At 41.5% G+C, this 23526-nt stretch overlaps 1 protein-coding gene across 9 annotated transcripts in view; it reads right to left on the reverse strand.

The window, feature by feature from the left end:
- The window catches only part of MAGI1 (membrane associated guanylate kinase, WW and PDZ domain containing 1), a 763134-nt gene that overhangs the window by 134872 nt on the left and 604736 nt on the right, over positions 1-23526 (reverse strand). For all 9 annotated transcript variants that reach the window (XM_073592190.1, XM_073592191.1, XM_073592187.1 and 6 more), the window contains 2 exons: positions 19498-19555; positions 14917-14999 (listed from right to left, as the gene is read on the reverse strand). In XM_073592190.1, the coding sequence (XP_073448291.1) occupies positions 14917-14999; positions 19498-19555 (141 nt within the window). The remainder of the gene's footprint in view (positions 1-14916; positions 15000-19497; positions 19556-23526) is intronic.

The raw sequence follows: 23526 nt of genomic DNA on the forward strand, positions 1-23526 counted from the left end.
GCTGATTGTACCAAAGTCGATCCATTGATGCATTTGTATTCAGCCCCCGAGTCAATACTTTGTAGAACCAACTTTCGCTGCAATTACAGCTGCAAGTCTTTTTGGGTATGTCTCTACCAGCTTTGCACATCAGGAGAGTGAAATTTTTGCCCATTCTTCTTTGCAAAATAGCTCAAGCTCTGTAAGATTGGATGGAGGGCGTCTGTGAACAGCAATGTTCAAGTCTTGCCACAGATTCTCAATTGGATTTAGGTCTGGACTTTGACTGGACCATTCTAACACATAAATATGCTTTGATCTAAACCATTCCATTGTAGCTCTAGCTGTATGTTTAGGGTCGTTGTCCTGCTGGAAGGTGAACCTCCGCCCTATTCTCAAGTCTTTCGCAGACTAAGGTTTTCTTCTAAGATTGCCATGTATTTGGCTCCATCCATCTTCCCATCAACTCTGACCAGCTTCCCTGTCCTTGCTGAAGAAAAGCATCCCCACAACATGATGCTGCCACCACCATGTTTCATGGTGGGGATGGTGTTTTCTGCCAAACATAGCGTTTAGCTTTTAGGCCAAAATGTTCAATTTTGGTCTCATCTGACCAGAGCACCTTATTTCACATTTTTGCTGTGTCCCCCTCATGGCTTCTTGCAAACTGCAAGCGGGACTTCTTATAGCTTTCTTTCAACAATGGCTTTCTTCTTGCCACTCTTCCATAAAGGCCAGATTTGTGGAGTGCTCAACTAATACTCACCTGGATCTCTGCAGCTCCTCCAGAGTTACCATGGGCCTCTTGGCTGCTTCTCTGATTAATGCTCTCCTTGCCTGGCCTGTTAGTTTTTAGGTGGAAGGTCATGTCTTGGGAGGTTAGCAGTTGTGCCATACTCTTTCCATTTTCAGATGATGGATTGAACAGTGCTCTGTGAGATGTTCAAAGCTTGGGATATTTTTTTATAACCCAACCCTGCTTTAATGTTCTCCACAACTTTATCCCTGACCTGTCTGGTGTGTTCCTTGACCTTCATGATGCTGTTTGTTCACTAAGATTAGGGGTATCAGAGTAAGGAGGGCTGAAAACAAATGAACCACATACTTTTCAGATATTTATTTGTAAAAAAAAATTGAAAACCATTTATCATTTTCCTTCCACTTCACAATTATGTACCACGTTGTGTTGGTCCATCGAACAAAATCCCAATAAAATACATTTACTTTTTGGTTGTTACATGACAAAATGTGGAAAATTTCAAGGGGTATGAATTTTTTTTCAAAGCACTGTACATGTTTTCTGCGCATTCCCACAATGCACAAATGTGAACCTAGCCTGAATTGTCACTTTTTTTTGTTTTTAAACCTTAGAGTAAACGAAAAGTAGTGGTAAAAAAGCATTTGGGGTTAACAAATTGATTTTTGCATATGATGCTTCATGGTCTTTATAACTGGGGTCTGTTCTTGGTGCATGAAGCTGAACTCCAGGCAGGTATAAAAGGTTTCCTGCCCTGCCAGACAGGGCTGTCCTGCGTTGCAGAGCTTTGCTTATCTCAGAAATGGATGTGCAGAAATACAAATCATTTATCAGGTACACAGCTTCGATATATATATTACATCTGTGTATTTAGCCATTTGTACAGGCGCTTTTGCACGTTTTTCAGGTTCTCCCATCAAAGTGTATTGGAGCCAAAACACGTAAATGCCCCAAAAGAATGTACGTTTGTGATTGAAGAGCAGCAAGCTTTAAGTGACACCATACTCCGGTATGAACAGGCACCACTGAATAGAAGAAGAATTGCAGCTCAAAAGCTTCAGACCTGTTGGAGACACCCGCCCTGTTACGATCTTGCAGGTGCTGGCTCTGTTCAAATTAGGTAGAAAGGAAAAAATCCTGGACGGCCGCACACCGCTGAAGACATCTTTATTGAAGGATTAAAATCCAAAAACAGTCATATCCTGTGCATAGAAAACAGGGGAAAACAGCTAATGCGTTTCACATCATAAACAGATGCTTAGTCATAGCTAAATGAACAAAGTCCAGATGGTGCAATCAAGGGCAAAAAGAATCGCAAAAAAGAATCGTAAATAATAAAGAACCAACTTTATTATTTACGATTCTTTTTGCCCTTCATTGCACCATGTGGGGAAGTTGCATTTAGCTTACAACTATTCATATATTTTTTTCGTTCATTTATCTAAGTTTATTGTATTTATCAGCTTTTTGCTTCTCCCCTCCAGGTGCATTTCACTTTGGGCATTAACAAGGTCTGATTTTTTGGGAGGTTTTTTCCAAAATTACGTCACATTTGATTGGCTGTCTATTTTTCATTAGATCCATATATACATATGATCAGACTTTGTTCATTTAGCTATGACTAAGCATCCGTTTATGACATGAAACGTGTTAGCTGTTTTTCCCCATTTCCTATGCACAAGATGTGACTGTTTTTGGATTGTAATCCTTCAATAAAGATGCCTTCAGCGATGTGCGTCCGTCCAGGATTTTTTCCTTTCCACCACTGAATAGAATTACAAATCCCAGTGTCACTTGTCAAATCCCTTCTGATGACGCTTCAAATTGCACTTCATATCATTCAGGTGTGAATGGGGCCTAGAGTTTAGCCAGAACCTCTCATCTCAGAGTGTTGGGATTAGGTTTATGTATAAAGATTGTAAGATCTCATAAGCAGAGCCATCTGAACTCTCTTGTACTGAACTGTAATGTAACTGTACTGCCTCCCTTTATTTTTTAAAACTGTTGATGGTATATAAATTCTGCATTATAAAAATAATAACATATAATTTAGGACACACCAAAGGCAATGCTGCCATGGTGAGTCTTAATGGTACATTTGTTTAAGGATAGCTGCTTTGGTAGGTTCACCTTATATTTTAATTTAGGTGTGTGCGGTAATTTATTATCGTATCGTTATGTATAATGACGACTACTTTAGCTTTAAAGAAGGACAGATTTGGTTAACAGCTGACAGCTTTATAAATTCACAGCCATATTAGACACAGCGTATAGCACAGTACAGAGGACTTCCATACATACAACGTATATAGACATATTGCTAACGCTCAGTACAAAGGAATCAGCATAACAATGTAAACACTGCACAGTATAATGTGCAAACATGTGAACATCTCTGGTTAAATGTGCTAATGCAAATGATGCCGGCGTCTAGGGATTTGCTTCAGTTTGCAGTCTGTTCTGGAGACGTTCTTCTCGCAGTCCTCGGAGCCGTGCATTATTTGGCTCAGGGAGCCCCCCTGTGGAGCAAGTACTCAGGGTGACCTTAGCAAAGCAATATTTAGAAACTAGACTGAAAGCACAGAGGAGGAGATGCTTAACGGGAGGCAAAGCACAACACACCACCTGTGCAGCTACACAGAACATGGGGGGCTTATTTAATGTACAACTCTTTCTCTGGATGACAATCACACAGAAGCTACAGTCCACATGTCTACAGCTCTTTTCACACAGGCGCTTCGCAAATCCATTTTTGGCTGGTGATTGGACAGAGCAAAAACAGAAACTGAAATGTAATCCTATGCAGGTCCGGATGTAAGTGGATGTGCATTCATTTAAATCCAGGTCCGTTACTAGTCACAATTAAAAGAAAAAAAAAATGTGCATCCAGGTTCCTTATTGCAAGCCTAAAGAGGTGTGGACAGATACCTACAGGGATCACATGGAGCTGTTTTTCCTCCATAACAAGATGGGGGAAAAAACTGAATGACATGAATGTCAAATATGCAACATCTATTTCTGTTCTGATCCAGCAAGGGATCAGACCAGGATCTATTGCTGAAACAGAACAGAGGACCACCTAAGTGAAAGAATCCTTACTCTAACCTAGAAAGCTGGGTTCATTTATGAAACCAATGACCATAGAATCGAGTGCAGTTCTCGTACTGTACAATTTTGGCTGCCTTTAAAGTTCTAAAAATTAACATCTCTTATTTGCTCTCTTTGATTCTAGTAAATATACGACTGAACATGTTCTGACGTAGCCAATTGGTGGAGAGATGAGAAGAAGTGGGTTAAATGATGCTAACCATCAAACTGAGGACATTTATTGGCTGGAAAAAGTACTGTGGGGGAAATCTCTAGATCAGAGGTATGGAGTTAAAAAGTCATGGAGGCCCAGCCAGTAAAATTTTCTTCCAGCAGAAGTTCGAATCACATTTCATACTAATGGCATCTCTGCACATTGGCAAATGCGGTGCGTTTTTGCAAGCGCCATACTGCATGGTGCCACGGTATCATGCGGCTTGGCACAATTTAAAAAAAGGGTCAGGATCTTCTTTCTCTGTGGTTCTGCGTATAAGGCAGCTCACTGAAATGAATGGCCTGCCTACACACAGGACGCAATGATGTGAACCTAGCCTCAGATCCTTCACTTCACAAACCCCTTATTACATTAGTGTTCTCAGGCCCCCCTGCACATCACAATCCCCTTTACATCAAGATCCCCCCCTTAACATCACAGTCCACCTTCACATTCCTGCCCATGCCGCTTTATATCACCCCCCATCTACACATTGCAGTCTCCAGCCCCCCTAATATTACCAACCCCCCCTTAACATTCCTGTCCTCATCCCCTTAACAGACTCAACCCCTTCACATTGCAGTCCCCAGCCCCCTTCACATCACCCCTTCACATTCCTGTCCTCGCACCCCTTTTATATCACCCCCTCCTCCTTTACATTACAGTCTCCAGCCCCCCTTCATCTCTGGCTTCCCCCTGCCCTTTATAGCAGTGGCATAGTCCTCTTCCCTGTCCTACCTTACACAGGGGCAGAGGGAGGGAGAACAGCAGGTCTAGAGCTGACATCGGGAGGCTGGATGGGGGGCCAGAGTTGCACAACTTTTCCTGTTAAGCAGCTTGTGATTGGTTGCTGGGACCACCCTGCATCCTAGCAACCAATCAATTAACTGAGGCAGCTCCCGCCCTCCGTCCAGCACTGTGCTCCCTCCCGGAGTCAGCTCTAGGAAGATGACAGCGCAAGCTGAGAGGAAGTATTCGCTCCAAAATGGTGTGATCACGGTGAATCCAGATGGGGCAGTGATTCGATCCGGATCCAGACTGTGGTCCGCCAATTAGTGATGCCTGCTCTAGATCAAACTTGAATTTTGCAGCAAACACTAGTTGTTGTTATCCTAGGATAGTAGGTGTTACTGGAAGGACCATTGATCTTTGTATGTCGTTTCTGAATGAGTCATTCATGCAGTGGTGACAGACTGACCTTGGCCAATTCTGAAAGACTGAAGTCATTCTAAGCATGTACAACATGTAACATGTAAACATCAATTGTGTGTATCAACGGCAGCGGTCTTGTTGGCTACGTTGGCCTTGAGCAGCAGCAGTAGGGGGCTAATGGCACCCATGTACCCTATAACCTCAGTATTTATGTTTACATGTGTACAGTAGGTTGTGGTCCAAATACAGCTCTGGATGTAGCACTGTTTTATATTTTTTTTGTTAATGCCACTGAATGCAGCACAACATCACGCTGCTAGGCGCAGATGTGTGAATAGGCCCCATAGACTTGTATACTGCTCTGTACTGAGGTGTAGAAAACTATACATTGTTTGTGGCATTTGCATATGAATAAGGCCTAGGCAGACAAGACACAGGGAAAAGTTCATGTATTGCACAGATATACAGAATATTTTTTTCCTTTATTTTGCTCTGAAATACACTTCCAGACTATCCCAAGCCCAACCTTTTGCTCTACTTATAATCTTCTACTGCACACTCTTGCTTCTCGTACGGCAATAGACTCACCATCAAAAGAACCTGCAAAACTGATTTCTTCAGCCAAGCATATAATCTAATCGAAGATGTTCTCTTCACCGCCGATCCAGCGCTATTTCCTCCTCCTCTGACAAAACACACATTGTCTCTTCTAAAGCTTTGTTTCTGTGTATCCCCCTAGATCAGGGGTAGGCAACCTGGGGCCCTCCAGCTGTTGCAGAACTACAGGTCCCATCATGCCTCTGGGAGTAATTGTAACTGCCAGCCTTGCAATGCCTCATGGGAAATGTAGTTCCACAAAAGCTGGAGGGCTACTGGTTGCCTACCCCTGCCCTAGATAGTGAGCTTGGACTCTGAAGACTCTCTCTCCCTATTGTTCTATGTTTTACTATATAACTGTATGAACTTGATGTTGGAAATGTTTAGTTTTGTATTCTTTTTTTTGTTCCTCCTTGCTGATATCACCAAGGACTTCATGCACACGGGCATAGCTCCCAACTGTCCCTGATTTCGAGGGACTGTCCCTGATTTGGAGCAATGTCCGTTTGTCCCTCATTTTGGTCTGATCTATATAGTGGTATATAAAATGCACTTTTTATCTATCAAAAAATGTTTTCCAGCACTAAACCTTTTATCTGATTTTTAAATTGCTGCATTTGTAAATTCCAAAAGCCAATATAAAGGAATATTAGTGGTAAAAAAAGCATTTGTGGGTTTAACAAATCTTGCTTTTTGTGCAAATCTCCTTTAAGGGGGCGTGGCAAGGGGTGTGTCCTAAGCCTGCATACTTTTGCTGACAGGTGTCCCTCATTCCCATCTCAAAAAGTTGGGAGGTATGCATAGGCATAGTTAAAATACTCAAATCTACACTGGATCTTGCTGGCAAAAACATCCAGCATAAAACAGGCATGTAATGACGCTTAACTTATATGTGTTTTTAACTCTCGATTCACTCCTCCAACCACATTAGAATACATTTACATATGTTTATATAAATTTACAAACATAGAGGTGTAAATTGAGCCAAAATACTCATCTTGAATGCAGGCATTTTTTTAAAGGCAGAACTGAAGGCATTTTATAACAGACTGCAAGCAGGCAGGCTATTATCTCAGAAGAGACATGTAATGTCTTTTCTACAATAAAATACACCTACCCATCTGTTTGCAGTGTTCTGCAGCATGTAAACTGAGCGGTGTATACATAGCTCAGTTTACGTCGCTGGCACAGTCCCCGTGTGCCGGAACGACTGACTCCTGTGCATGTGCAGATGTTATGTAATCCGGCGCCAGCCAATAGAGATGCCCAAAGACTTACATCCGGGGAGAAGATGCCAACACTTGCATGGGATTTCAAAGCGCCGAGGTGTGAATGACAAATCGCAGAAAGCACATTTGAGATGCCATTAATTTCCTTAAAGCGTGGTGCGGTTCTGCCGCATTGCGTGAAGCTTGTCGCCCAAAAAAGTTTAGGAGCTACTTTTGGGCGACGTGCTTCACGCAATGCGGGTTGCTTTGATTGCAGTGTGATTTATCGGGCGACAATCGCAGCAGTGTGCTAGGGGAACAATTTGGATTGCTTCCTACCCATGTATTTAAGGAATTTTACTTATATAAATTATAAATTCAGCTGTCCGTTCAAAAAGTTGTAAAAAACAATAAAGTGGAAAAGTGTATGTGGTGAACCGTGCTATACTCAAATAGGTATAAAGTGCAAAACAGTACAAATAAATGAAACGAAAGAACCACCGGATTCACTCCAATAGAACATGTGCAACAATCAATCAAAATTGTCCATAATAATAATGTGATCAAATATATCAACAACTATATGAAATCATAAATAATTGAATGTCCAAATAGTCAAGACAATATATTCAAGTCCAATGACCCCTTTTTTGAACTTGAATATATTGTATTGTACATATATTTCATTTATTTGTACTGTTTTGCACTTTATACCTATTTGAGTATAGCGCGGTTCACCACATACACTTTTCAACAATCGCAGCAGAACTGCCCCTGATTTTAGGTGCCATTCAAATGAATGTCATTTCAACGGTGCTTTCTGCGATTCGTCATTTTCACCTCGGCGCTTTGAAATTGCAGTCAGAATCGCTGCAAATTAGACCGCAATTCAAAACGCAGAGATGTAAATGCAGCCTTAGAGAAGAGGTAAGTATAGAGCCTTTAGTTCCGCTTTACTGTCACTAAATGCTGCTATGTGTATGAGCAAAATAGCTATAACAGAGCTGCGTTCAGATCTGTAGAAAAAGAAATAAATAAATGCTATACAAAACTGAAAGTGGCGCCCATGTGCAGAACTTGGCGCCACAGAACTTTTGACCAGTGTTAATTTTGGCAGAAAATTTCAATTTAGTTTTAGTCCTAGGGCTAAAATGGCATTTTAGTTTTAGTCCCAATTTAGTCTTCTGCAATTGTTTTAGTTTTAGACGTATTTAGTCGACTAAATCTCCAGGATGTTTTAGTCGACAAAAATGTCCTACATTTTATTCATCCAAAATCTAATGGGTGTAGTTAAATTATAATGCATTATTTAAGCATTTCTCTACAATTGCCGAACTCTGCTGGAGTGAAAAATCTAATATGTTATTATTTATGGTATTGAGATATGAACATGCACTACAGACCAGTGTTGACATCAAATTTCAATTTAGTTTTAGACTTATTTGACTAAAATGGCATTTTAGTTTTAGTCCTATTTTAGTTGTCTCAATTGTTTTAGATTTAGTCGTATTTTAGTCAACTAAAATGGTATTAAGTTAGTTGACTAAAATGTTTTCGTCGGTTTTAGTCAACTAAATTAACACTGCTTTTGACACTACATAAGTTGCTAAAAAGGTAAACTGTAGTCTTTTAAATGGGAAAATGACATGCACAGGAAATAGATCAGCTTAACAGGATTCTGTTAAAACCTTTTGTTTCTTTATGAACACTTTGTAACTATATGTTACAGGAGTGGGGATTGCATGTTTGTTTTGGTTGTACTTTGCTGCACATCTTATCTCACAGCAATTTTACCAGATGGGGAAGTTTGTCTGAAAGCAACAGACCATCTGCGGCCTTTAAGTAAAAACAAAACTAAACAAAAAACACACAATGCTCTTGGTAATGCATTAGCCTTTGTCTAGGTTTCATTAGTAAACTTGGGAGAAGAGCATTATTTTGCTTTATTTTTTATCCAGCGTGAGAAAATTTGACTTTTTTTTTTCAAAAATAAAAATCATAACGTGATCTGGTAATGCTGCCATGTGAGTTTAATACATTTTAAAGGGCCAGTCCACCCAAAAGTGGTATTTGGGTTATAAGCGGCCTCTTGTATACTAAGTTCCTGGCTTTATTCCCTCCCACTTAGATGTTTTACATGTTCCTGCACACCTCGAGTTGTTCTCACTTTTCCTCCATTGCTGGTGCCAATATTGGATGTGAAATCTATAGACCTTTCTAGGCATTCCTGAAGGGCATAACATACAAGCCCTGATGAAGGGGATTTTGGGAACCGTTGAAATGTGTTGGCTTTCTTATCTAAAAATAAACTATTGTGGACTATCTCCACTAATGTGAAGCCCCTAATGCCATCTACTGCCTCAGCGCCCCTTCTTTCATTTAGGAGACCTTTGCTCAACTAACGGGATGGTCATAGACAATATGGACATTAGTAATTCGAGATTTCAGCGCCTCTTTTGTATGAACTAACTAAAACCTGACAGGGGTCAAATCTTCCTTACTCTATCCAAAACTAAAAAAAAGGTTTTTACACTTTAAGACTCAACTCACGACAAAACTTTATTTCATTTTTAGTATTGGGAAAGGGTTAGGGGCTCTGTTAGACACATTTATCGGCGCTCGTCAGTACAATAAGTCATTTTTAAATCTCTCCAAAGATAAAAACAAAAAGTATTTTGAGTAGCGTAAGTGGAACTCCTGACAATGTTTTGTCCATGTCTTCTTAAAACACCAATGACCTCAACCCCCAATTATTATACAGATGTGAGAGGGACAGGAAGCGAGGGAATCCCCCAAAGGTAACAAAAATATATATAAAAACCTAGCAGAGTTGTTAAAGTGCAAACCTTTAAAAAAAAAAAAACAAGATAAAAATGAATACACCAATAAAAGAAAATAACAAAATCTGTATTTGCTGCAATATTCAAGTTTCATCCAGAGGCTTCCCCCCGCAGTACTTTTTACAGCCAATAGATGTCCTCAGCATGAGGGTTAGCATCAGTCAACCCACTTCCTGTGATCCCAGGTTGTCCTGGACCCACCCCCAGCCTGGGACTGGACAGAAAAAGGAGAAGTAGGACAGTGATGGGCTCATCTCTGTGTCCCCCGGCTTTCTCTACCTATAAGAATGCTTCTTGGCAGCACGTGAAGAGTCTGCACAAGGGAATCAGAAAGGCTGATACCGGGTCAAATTTAGGTACTAACACTGATATTATTTCAAAAAGAAAACACCATTTCATTATGAATTAATAAATACAGAGCTGCATTAATCTGTATCTTTTAAATCGGCCCAGAGTTCAGCTTAAAGTGATACTAAAGTCTGTTTAAAAAAAATACAAACATGTTATACTTACCTGCCCTGTACAGTGGTTTTGCACAGAGCATCCCAGATCCTCCTCTTCTCGGGTCCCTCGCCGGCGCTGCTGGCCCCTTCCTCCTGCCAAGTGCCCCCACAGCAAGCAGCTTGCCATGGGACACCCAAGCCAAGCACCAGCTGTGTGTGTCCATTCAGACATGGAGTCTTGGCTCAGCCCTGTCCCCTCTGTCTTCTCATTGGCTCACTGACTCTGATTGACAGCAGCGGTAGCCAATGTCACCCCGCTGCTGTCTCAGCCTAAGAGGAGGGAGAGTCCCGGACAGTCGAGACTCTTGTGCAACATCACTGGATCAGGATGGGGCTCAGGTAAGTATTAGGGAGGCTGCTGCACACTGTTTACTGTTTTTTTTTTTTTTATCTTAATGCATAGAGAAAAAAAAATTTGGCTTTAGAACCACTTTTAACTCCTCACCAACCCCCCCCCCCCCAAAAAAAAAGACAAAAAGAAAAAAGTTAGGAGTGAGGCTTCATTGCAATGCAAAAAGCTGCAAAAGTACAGTATATAAACTGCTTAGAAAAAAAAAATAGATTTATGTTAATTGACAAATGCATGAAAACTGCCAAAATCATCTAGCGCCTCCTTCTCGAACATCTCCACACGTACAGAAGAGTGTCTCCTTTACTAGACGAGGACAGATTTACACAGTTTCACATTCACAGATAAAGGCATGAAAGGCTCTCACGCCATATGTAGAAATCACAGTCTATAAGATTATCTGAAAGTATTTTCACACCCAAGCTGTGTACAGACACCAAGGGCAATTTTTTCCTGCCTGACAGGTTTCGTTTTTCTGTTAAAAGAAACCCGCAGTGACAGTAACCTGCTAGCGCCGACTTTTTTTATTTTAAACATTCAGGCTCCGGGGTTGTCATCCCAGCTTCACTACCTAGTGATGCACTTACCTGAAAAAACATGCTGCCAGCCAATATAAACTCTCTACTTTTATATGTGTTTCCAGGTCAGTGTTATAAAACTCAGGATGAGGAACTTGCACCTTTTAAAAACAAGTCAGCAAATCCCGTATTTTTATCCTGGCAGGCTTAATTTAAAGAGTTTTTTTTTTTATAAAAGCAGTTAAATCCTATGATGAAGGAGCAGGGACAGAGTCAAGCGGTACTGCCTTTGTCTATAGACGCAGGCAGCGTGGCTTGGGATTGAGCCTACAGGTGTGCCATGATAAGAAGGGGCTTTCTATGGTGGTATACTGAGAAGAAGAGAAGCCAGGAGAGCCAGCAGGGGGCCTCAGAAGAGGAGGTTCGGGGCCCCCTGTGCAATTCCATTGTACAGAGCAGGGAAGTACAAACCTGTTTATTATTTTTAACAATCTTCGACTCAAAAATGGACAGAACTGTGTGAAAGATTGTTGGACGAAAAGGGACTGCATCCAATCCAATATATAGAATACAATAGCTGGCATAGGAGATTCCTCCATCCAAGCTGTTTAGTGTGAACAGCAAAATCTATTAGATTTCACTCATTAGCCCACGGGCTGAACAAGAGCAATCTATGCATGTATGGTTCACCTAAGGAAAGCTGGCCCTGTATAGCCACTTCCCGCCTGTATGATGTCACATGACGTCCTCGGGGTGAAGTGGTTATACCGGGATCCTGGCATCAACATTTTCAGACTGCGATTTACGCCGCTGCCTTTCCCGGGCTCTGTCATCTGAACGCAGAGCCTGGGAGCGATGCGACCGGCGGCACTGACATTGTTCCTCCCTCTCAGTGACCTCGGAAACGACGAAGGATTTTGTCACTTCTGGTTTCAGCTCTTTGCTTGTTTGTCTCTGTGTCTGATCAGCTGCCCTGGAGGCCAGAGAAGAGATTTGAGGTCTAATAGATGCCAGATCTCTCCATAAAGAGGACCCGTCATGGCCCATGCTTTCACAAGGGATGTTGGTCATTCCTTGTGAAAGCAATAAAAAAAAAAAAAAATTAAGACAGTGTAAAAAAAAGTTTCAAATAAAATAAATGATAAAAATTTAAAGCACCTCCTCCCCCATGCTTACGCATAAATGTGAACACATACGCAAGTCCCAAACACATATGTAAACAGTGATCGCACCAAACATGTGAGCTTTCGTCGCGATTGTTAGAGCAAGAATGAGAATTTTAGCTCCAGACCTCCCGTTCAACTCTGAACTGGTAACCTGTAAAAGCCTTTAAAGCGTCGCTAATAGAGATTTTTAGGTACTGTAGTTTGGCGCCGTTCCACGGGCGTACGCAACTTTAAAACACAAGCATCTATTTACTTGACGTGACCTCATCTTTTACATTTTAACAAAAAAACAGATATTATATTTGTGTGTGCAATTAAATTCATTAACCCCTCACGCTGACGTAACGCAAATATGCGGCCTTCGGCTTCAATGGGTTGTACTGGGGTGACGCCTGTTTTTTAGAGCGGATGGTCGGTTTTCTTGTAATAACAACCGATGTGAATAATCAGCAGCTCGGCTGCCTTCCGCAGCTCACCCGGCTCTCCCATCCCACCAGGAGGTCCGAGCGACCAGCTGGCACGTCCGCCGACTGGCCAGAGACCCGAACAAAGCCAGAATCAGCTTTGATCAGGTCTCGAATCTAGTAACCTGGAAGCAATATCATGACATCACTTCCGGTTTATAGACTTAAAGTGATTGTAAAGGTTTTTTTTTTTTTAAACAAACATGTTATACTTACCTCCTCTGTGCAAGTGGCGCTTCTGGCTCCTCCTCTTCTTGAGTGACCCCACGGAGACCCGCTTTTCATGAAGGCACTCATGCGGGCACGCTCTCGAGTCCTGCTGCTGCGTTCATTGACACAGACAGCAGGACTCGGTCCCGCCCTCAGTTCCCGTATCACTGGATTTGATTGACAGCAGCGGGAGCCAATGGCTCCTGCTGCTATCAATTTATCCAATGAGGACCTGAGACAGCGGCTGGAGCTGCTGTGCTCGTCCCAGTCACTGGAACAATCAGGTTCAGGTAAGTAAAAGGGGGGCTACAGAAGGTTTTTCACCTTAATGCATTAAGGTGGAATACCTTGAGGGTTTACAATCCCTTTAAAAGGTGCCAGATTTAAAAATTTTACAGCATTTGAAGTGCAAAGGAGGGATTTGGGGTCCTATAGACCCCCGATCCCTCCATAAAATGTACCTGTCACTGCCTATTACTGTCACAAGGGATGTTTACATTCCTTGTGACAGCAATAAAAGTGATCAAAAATAAAAAATTTAAAGGGACAGTAAAATATAAAAAAAAAAATTAAAAAATTTAAAGCGACCCATCCCTCCGTGCTCACGCGTAGAAGCGAATGCATACGTAAGTCGCGCCCCCAAAAGTGTGCACTGTGTTCAAACCACATATCTGAGGTATCACCGCAATTGCTAGAGCGAGAGCAATAATTATAGTGCAAGACCTCCTCTGCAACTCCAAAGAAGTAACCTGTAAACATTTTTAAAGCATCGCCTATGGAGATTTTTAAGTACTGTAGTTTGACGCCATTCCACAAGTGTGTGCAATTTTAAAGCGTGACATGTTAGGTATCTATTTAGTGGGCGTAACATCATCTTTCACATCATTGGGCTAACTTCACTGGTTTGATTTTTTTAATTCATGAAAGTGTATTTCCTCCCAAAAAAATTGCATTTAAAAGACAGTTGCGCAAATACAGTGTGACATAAAATATTGCAACGATTGCCATTTTATTCTCTAGGGTCTCTGCTAATATTATACATTGTTTGGGGGTTCTAAGTAATTTTTTAACTTGTAAGCAACAAGTGTCAGAAAATGGCTTCGGCATGAAAGGGTTAAAGTGTATTTTTTTCCCAAAAAAAATTGCGTTTGAAAAACCGCTGTGCAAATACCACATGGCATAAAAATTGCAACACCCACAATTTTATTCTCCAGGATCTGTTAAAAAAAAAAAAAGAATGTTTGGGGGTTCCAAGTAATTTTCTAGCAAAAAAAAACCAAAAACCTGTTTTTTACATGTAGGAAAGAAATGTCAGAATTAGCCTGGGTGGGAAATGGCTAAGGACTGTCTTAAATAATACCATGACAGCTCCATTTGTAGTCATCAACTAGTTAGCTAATCTCCAATAGAAATAACAAACACCTTGGACCTTTGCTCATGCTCGTTAAACCTCTCTTTCATCAGCCCCCAATACCATCCAATTATTTCAAGTGGAGCTTATTGGCATCAATAGCAATCCTCATCCTATGTGGAGTGACCTCAAGTCCTGGTTCACACCTATGCATTTTTTAGTGCGTTTTCAGTTTTGCAGAAACACACTACAGTCAATTAACATTGTTTCCTATGAGTCATGTTCACACCTGTGCATTTTATGGAAAGGGCCAGGGACTTTTTTCAGTTTTTTGGTGCCATTGACTGCAATGGATCAAAAACGTGTATTGAAAAAAGCAAAATGCACCTGGAATATACAAACTACAACCTGCATAGGTGTGAACCAGGCCTTATAAGTGACGGCTCACACTTGTCTGCCTACTACCGGCATCAAACGCTGATATCCCTGGTTTTCTATCAGAGCAAAGACGGTTCACTCACCTTCTGTCTGCTGCTGTCCAAGCTGCTTCTTTCGTTTGGCTTCGAGAACTGGGTTTTCGTACTGTGTTTTCCTGTTTATGTGGCTGTAAAGGAAGGCAACATGACGTCAGTGGGGGGAAAAAACACCTATTAATGGACAGGAATAAAGTCTGCTGAGGCCACTTTATTCCGAGGACAAGGAAGTTTACACAAAATAAAAATAACTACGTTTCCATTAGCAGTAGGAAGTGAGATGGGGCTGATTCACTAGGGGGGACATTTACCCGCATGAATGCAGCCGCATGGAGACTACATGCGAGAGCCCCCTCTTGCAGCTAATTGCAGGAACCCCCGCTGGGGTTCTCGCATGTAATTGCCATGTGGGTGCATTCACAAGCGTTGAGAATGTTCACTAATAAAATTGTGTGAAATTTCACACACAAAGATTATTGACTAATCTTACTACCCAACCATGTGTAGCTGCTTTTCACATGATTGGATAAATTAAGTAAATATTCACACAATTTTTTGGGTGAATATTCTCAACTCCTTTAGTAAATCAGCTCAAGACTAAGCTCCACCAAAACGCCAACCTGAATAAACTACACTTTTAAAAATTCTGTTGTTAAGAGAAGTATGGGTTTGTTTGTCTTTTTAAAAAAATCATACTTGCCTGTGATGCTGCATCTGTCCCCTGCCATCTCTAAGGGTGAGAACTGAGCGATCAAACACCACTGATCGCTCATTTCTCCCTGCCGCTCTGGGCAGAAGGCTGAGAAGTCAGCTTTGGATGTACTTCCCCTTTAAAGGCTAAGATCCTCTCCTCGCGTCCGCTATCACAAAAACAGTGCGATCGCACAGAACTCCTCCCACAGTTTCCTGTGAATGAACAGACTACAACTACCATCAGCCACTGCAGTGGATGGCTTGTAGTCCCAATTGGACTGCGAGGTCACTGATGAGCCTTCTAGTAGTTAAATTCACAAGCCCTGCAGCTTATAGACAGACAGACAGCCCATATGAAGGTATAGGCTGAAAGCTGCAGGGCTTGTCTGCAGAGGCCTGACAATGCACCCCTGATCCACTGCTCAGGGGTGCGATGCTTTCCAGGATTTTGCAGAAAAAATAAAAATAAATGCACATTTTTATTCTGCAAAAATATGTGTATTTACTATTTTTTCTTAAAAGGTGAACATATTCTTACGTCCCATGGAGTGCACCTATTTACAGAGTATGTGTATGCATACTTTAGATGGACTGCACCCAGGCCATCACCTTTGTTAGAGTATGTCGTGGCCACCTCTCTACATTTTTTATATATATATATATAGATATATATGTGTATATATCTATATATATATATATATATATATATATATATATATACACACACACACATATATATATATATATATATATATATATATATATATATATATATATATATACATACATACATACATACACAGTATATATATATATATATAAAATAAATGACACAGAGAAAAAGTATTAATCACGCTAACTGAAATGTATTTAACCTCCCTGGCGGTATGATTATTTCGGATTTTAGGTGCTGAAAGCGGTACCATTATTTTGCATGGAAATTTGGCGTTTTATATTGTAGGTCTGTAAATCTTAACAATAACACACTTAAATCTGTCCAAACCAGAGTCTAGTAGATATCCCGGGTATGATAAAGTTTGAAACACAAAAACATAAATTATAATATAATAAATAAAAATAAATAATTAAAAAAAATTAAAAAAAATAGTAATAAAATAAATTTCCCCACAATTCACTATCGCTCAATTCTGCAAGTGTTCTAATTTATTATCACTGTTTTCTAGCTGGTCTAAAGCCACTTTTGACGTAAAGGGACACTTTTTGGTTGCTATGGACAATCTCCAGTTTCCAGGCAGAAAGAACAGTGTATATCATGTAAAACTGCATGCAGGGCATGGACCAGAGCACTGGGGACAAAAGGGATGTGAAATCATTTCAAACAGTACTGTAATCTGTAAGATTACAGTACTGTATGTGTTATGATTTTGACAGTTTTTTGAATTTGCCGCCAGGCTCCGCCCCCATGCGTCGCGCCGCTCGCAGGGAACGGAGCCTGGCACGGAGAGGAGGACGGAGCCCTCGGACACTGCGGGGGACATCGCAGGATCCCGGGGACAAGGTAAGTAACGCCGCCCCAGGATCCTGCAATGCGATCCCGAGTGTGGCTCTGGGTTACCGCTAATGGTACTGAACTTTAACCCCGAGCCACACTCGGGAAAACCGCCAGGGAGGTTAATACTTTGTACAAAATCCTTTTTTGGTAATGACAGCTTCAAGATGCCTCTTGTGTGGAGAAATTAGTCGCATGCATTGCTCAGGTGTGATTTTGGCCCATTCTTCCACACAAACAGTCTTCAAATCTTGAAGGTCCCATGGGCCTCTTCTATGAACTCTGATCTTTAGTTCTTTCCATAGATTTTCTATTGGATTCAAGTCAGGTGATTGGCTCGGCCATTCTGCCAGTTTATTTACTTTCTTTGCAACCAATGGAGAGTTTCCTTGGCTTTGTGTTTGGGATCATGGTCTTGCTGAAATGTCCATCATTGTTTCATTTTCATCATCCTGGTAGATGGCAGCAGATTTTTATCAAGAATGTCTTGGTACATTTTTCCATTCATCCTTCCTTCAATGATATGAAGTTTGCCAGTACCGTATGCTGAACAACAGCCACACATCATCATGTTCCCACCTCCAAACTTCACTGTTGGTATGGGGGTGATTTTGGGGTGATGTGCAGTGCCATTTGACCTCAAAACATTATGGCATCCAGTTAAATTCTGGTCTCATCTGACCAGACTATTTTCTCTCAGTATTTCACAGCCTTGTCTAAATGTTGTGCAGCAAACTTTAAACAAGCTTCAACATGTTTTTTCTTCAGCAATGGAGTCTTGCGTGGTGAGCGTGCCTACAGGCCATGGCGGTTGAGTGCATTACTTATTGTTGTCTTTGAAACAATTGTACCTGCTAATTTCAGATCCTTCTGAAGCTCTCCACAAGTGGTCCTTGGCTCTTGGACAACTCTTCTGATAATTCTTTCACTCCTCTGTTAGAAATCTTGAGAGGAGCACCTGGTCTTGGCCAGTTTATGGTGAAATTATGTTCTTTCCACTCCTGGATTATGGCCCCAACAGTGCTCAATGGAACATTCAGAAGTTTAGAAATCCTTCTGTAACCAATGCCATCAGTATGTTTTGCAACAATAAGGTAGCAAAGATCTTGAGAGAGCTCTTTACTTTTACCCATCATGAGATGTTTCTTGTGTGACACCTTAGAAATGAGACACCTTTTTATAGGCCATCAATTGAGACTGAAGCAGCTGATATTAATTTGCACTGACAAGGGGCTGGATTGCTTTCTAATTACTAATAGATTTCAGCTGCTGTCTTGGCTTTCCATGCCTTTTTGCACCTCCCTTTCTTGTGTATTTAAAACTTTTTCCCTGTGTCATTCCATTTTATTACACATAGTTTACTTTCTAAACTTATTTGTTTTGGTTTTGGGTTGTTACTGACATGTGGTGAAAAGGTCATGAAAGTAGCACCTTTAGAAATATGTTTACCTAGAAAAATGGTGACCCGTTCAATACGTATTTTACCCGCTGTATATGTCTGTTTTATTTTGCCCACAGTCAAATCATTTAGTGGCTACTCTATGAATCTGCTTATCTGTCAGTGTCGGTTGGTGCTAAACAACCCCCTCCCCAGGTCCACACTCACCCACGGCTTCCTCGGCTTCACCTCCTGGCCAACCTGACCTGCCTCCTGTCCTGATTGGCCAGGAGAAGAAGCCAGAAGACCATAGTGAATATTGAATTGGTAGTGTCACAAGTGGGTGGGTTACTGCGCCCCGAGCCCAACCTTTTTCAAGCCAATTAGAGCTTCTGGCTCTAATCATGTGGCTTGAAAAAAAAAAAAAAAACTCTTAGAAATCTATGAGTCAGGCATGCAAACTAGGGGGGCGACGCCCCTGCACCCCTTATGGACCGGCCGCGCCTGTTATTCGTAATACATTTATTGCAATATGAACAATATAGGAAAGCAAGCATAAAAAAAATATCACATGAGAATATTTTTGTTTTGTAGGTAAACACTGCAATGCATGTTCACAAACTCATTCTTTTTTACCAGAATAATTAGATTTAATATATGCATAGTTCCTATTCATCCTAAAGAAACATTTTAAGAAAAATAACAGATACATCTAAGATTCTGTACCTTATTTTTTATTCTTTCTACAGACGACTAAAATGAGAATGAATCGGTATAATAAATGATGTCATTACAACCTCAAGTGGCATTAATAGATGTCTAGGCGCTGTATATACTGTAATAATATGACAGTCTTGTGGCTTTTTAAGTCATACAATTCCTAGAGACACCACTAGGGGGTCCAATATCACATAAGAATATTGTGAGCTCTCTGTCGGGATTCTGCTCATCACATGGAAAAAGTCGTGTATAATTTTTTTTTTTTTATGGAGTAATCGTGTCAACAATAGCAATTCTACTGCATCCAGCGCTGGCCATGGCTACTTACTCTACATAGTAGACTCCATACACAGGATCTTCAATCTTCTCCCATCCAGCAGGCAGCTCTATGGATAAAAAAGGGAAATAATGATTACAACGAGAAAGAAAATGAATATTTAAAATGTGTAATTAAATACGGAAAATGAATGGGAAGATAATACATCTAGCAAAATTAGCATTTTAATATGAATGTAATGCTCGGTATACATGAACAGCCGCCTGCAATGCTTTAATTAAAGAGGTTTCAATAGGACGTAATTCCACCCAGAACTGTTCTCTTTTTGTTTTGGGTGGGGGATGATATAGGCAATGGCGGTGTAAAACTACATATACCCTTGCAGCCCCCAAGGTGAACATTCAGAGATAGTAATTTCCTCCAACAGTTATTTCCTCTCTCAGTTTAATTTGATCTTGCCTACAGGAGATAGGAATCAGACCTGTGCAAATCAATGGGGAACATTTCTACATTACGACAGGCAGAAAACACGGGAGCAGAAAGCAGAAATCAAAACAGCAGGGCTGTCAGGATATGACCATGCAATCACACTCCATCAAACATTAGATGGAGTTCCTCTACAATAATGTGCTACAAACAGTCCTTGGTGTAGTACCACCTACACCCTGCAGGGATTTTGGAGCTATATCGATTTGTAGCATTAATATATTTCATTGTATCTGACCCACATTTAAAGTGTTACTAGACCCAGGACCCTGCATTCACTATATCTGGTCTCCCACAGTACACAGAACATGCAAATGCAATTTTTTTCTTAAATATAAACGGCTAAATACCCTTTCTCCTCAGCAGTTAGAGCAGTCTTGTGACTTATATCAGTGTCTGGTAAAGCTTGTAGGAGGAATTTACATTCTCCCACAATTGTCCTTAGAGAATGCACGACCCCTGACCTTCTGTCTGGACAGTGCCAATTGGCCCTGTGCTGATCACATGCACCCTCCCAAGAAAAAAAAAAAAACTCTCTAGAAATACACACCAAACTGAGCATGTGCAGCTTGTCCCCTAGCTCTGTAAATATCAGGAGATATATTGGGGATGATCAGAGAGACAAGATCACACAGCCTTTCTACACAATGCAGAGGATTAACCCCTTAGGTTCCACAGTGAGTATAACAAGCATGCTTTACTGCATATACAGACTGATTTTACTGTTGTGGGTTTAGTAACACTTCAAAGAGGAAGCTCACTCCCGTTTTATTCTTTTAATTTCCTCTTACCTGTTTGCTGGGTTATGCTCAATAAACAAACACATGACCAGCAAATCCAGCGGTGTTCTGTAGTGATCTGCCGCTCAGTTGATGAATACCCGATCCCACGTCACCATCTTCTTCTTGGACACCATTGGGAGTCTTCTATCTGTTCCAGTTTCCTGCAACCAAACCCCTGATGGTGCGTGCCCACGCATGCGCACATTCGATTAATTAATCCAAAACCTCTTGGGATGTTTGATGTGAGTATTCCAGGAGGTTGTGGGCAGCTTGGGGGTTACGTCATTCTAGCCTAGGTGAGAAATCTGAAATGGGGGCGGCGCATACATAAAACATGGCATTTGAATTTTTGGGGTTTTTTTGCATTTTTTTACAACTGTGTGAAAAGAGGGGGAAAGACCTAACATTGTCACATAGAGAGTAGGCGTGGAGTGTGAAGGTCCGCTACAAACATCGCTAGAAGCCGCTATAACATGTCACTTCCCTGCACTGGAAAATGGTGAGGAAAGTTGAAAGAAAGCACTGGACCCCTAGGGTTATCTTACTGGAATGGTAACTTAAGGTATTGATGTTGGTGCAGATGATCTGGTTCCTGGGCCCGTGGTTTTTACACCCCAGAGTATCTCCTCAGTCTCCTTGGCTTGTAGTGTAATGTAATGAGAACTTAAATTCCTTACACACCACACCACTGCTCAGAGGTCCAGACACAGCATTATTCGGTTGAAACTCAGGGGTACAATCCAAAAAAGTGGCCAACGCGTTTCAGGGGTCCAAGCGTCCCCTTCATCGGGGCTTGATTGATAGCCAGCAATGTGAACAAACCAGAAATGTCTTTTGGATGCCAAACAAGCTGCTGATAAGGCCTGTGCTTGCAATTCACACTGGAAAAAATTAGATTGTAGGTCCAGTTTACTTGCTGGCTACTTTTTTGGATCGTACCCCTGACTTTTAAAGGAATAAAGTTCTATCTGGACATCTTAGCAGTGGTATGGTGCTTCAATTTCAATTCCCAAAAATTGTATGGCAGTTGTATGGCATAGAATACTATGAGTGAAGTCCAACGAGCTGCATGCCAACTCCTGGACATTTCTCTTTAATTTACATTCGACAGGTGGAGCTCCGGGATGATAGATATCATAATACTCCTGAGGCTCTGACAGGTGACACACTGCATCTCACAAATAGCCTATCTGCCCACCCCTCCCCTCTGCTGCCCATTCATGGAAGGCTTTGTATTTAGTGAATGAGTTCACATAATACAACATTCTCTGTGATTGGCCAGCAGAAAGGTAGGGGCAGGCACAGCAGCTGCATGAGACTCTGCAACTGAAGGAGCCAAGACCAGAAGGTTCAGCCCCCAAGTGCTGGAGGTATAGCGATAGCTCCCTCCCAGCACTCCATAAACCTGTCAGATGTAAATGAAAGGGATAAGTCCATGGGATGGCAAGCACCTTGTTGGACTTAAATTATAGTATGCCTGCACGTTTTACAAAGTGCCCAAATTCCTGAAGTTCAGATTTAAAGCTGACTTTACACTAGTAGATTCTCTAATGCATTTTCGCACCCACACTCATACGAACATTAATTTGCACATTCGGTGCCATCTTGCTCCTTTGGATTTACTTGTCACTATTTAGAAATGCGTGTCGATTTGACCCCAATAACAATTACAAAATTGTTTTTTTTTTTTTTATAAAATTCTACTAGTGTTTAGTCAGCTTAACTCTCTGGTATCCCCCAAAAATACAAGAATTAAAGAGGAGTTCCGCCCCCCCTCTCCAAAAATGAAGTCTGGACTTTTACTATTAGGGAACTTACCTGTCCATCCAGTGGTGTCTTCGCCTGAGCCGATTCTTGGATCGGCACTCGAGTGCTGGCGCCACCATCTTGGCTAAGAGAAACAGGCAGTGAAGCCTTGCAAATTTACAACCGTTTCCTACTGCACATATCGCGCTGCACTCAATGAATGGGCGGGGGGGAAGGGGGGGGGGGGAGGGGGGGGGACCTCCGGCTCACTTTGCTGTGGTAAACTGAGCTGGAGGTGGGTGCGGATACCTGTCAAAACCAGGTACCCGCCCCCCCCCCCCCCCCCAAAAGGTGCCAAAAGTGGCAGCAGAGGGCTGGGGGGGGGGCAGACAAGTGGAGCTTCCCCTTTTGGGTGGAGCTCCACTTTAAGTTTGAAAGGAATAACCATTTAGTGCCCATTCACATCAGAAAATGGTGAAGGAAACCCGTATTCAATGCGCGTTTCCCGTACCATATTTAAAATACACTGCAGCTGCAATCTGCAGCACCTGTCAATGTTAACGTTAACAACACCATAAATACAGGTCACAAATGCACTGCATTTGCCTGCACTGGATTGCATAGTACAGAAGTACCATGCAATCCGGTTGCAGGGCATTTGTTAAAGTAGTGCATGCACTCCTTTTGATGCAGTCCAGTGCAATTCAGCCCATTTAAAATGAATAGGCTCAAATCACACCGCATTGAACTGCATGTGAATCACACAGGAACGCTTAGCCCAATTCTGTGCGATTCCTGGGGTGAATTGGCCCTTAGGTAGAAAATATGTAAAAGTACATTTATTTTTGCTCTGTGTCGGATTTTGGAGATTTCCCTATACTTTCCATTCTGAAGACATATATAGTAAAAAAAAAAAAGTGTTTATTAAATTAAAGAAATCTCTGTCTTTCAAAAGTATATAACAGTTTGGGTACAGTGGTGTATGACCAGGTAATTGTCAGTCAAACAATCAGAGCACTAAAAACTGAAAAATAGCATGGAAATCTATAGGCTGGTACTCAATTAG

The sequence above is a fragment of the Aquarana catesbeiana genome, linkage group LG07 (genome assembly GCF_042186555.1).
Source record: "Aquarana catesbeiana isolate 2022-GZ linkage group LG07, ASM4218655v1, whole genome shotgun sequence".
Classification (NCBI taxonomy): Eukaryota; Metazoa; Chordata; class Amphibia; order Anura; family Ranidae; genus Aquarana; species Aquarana catesbeiana.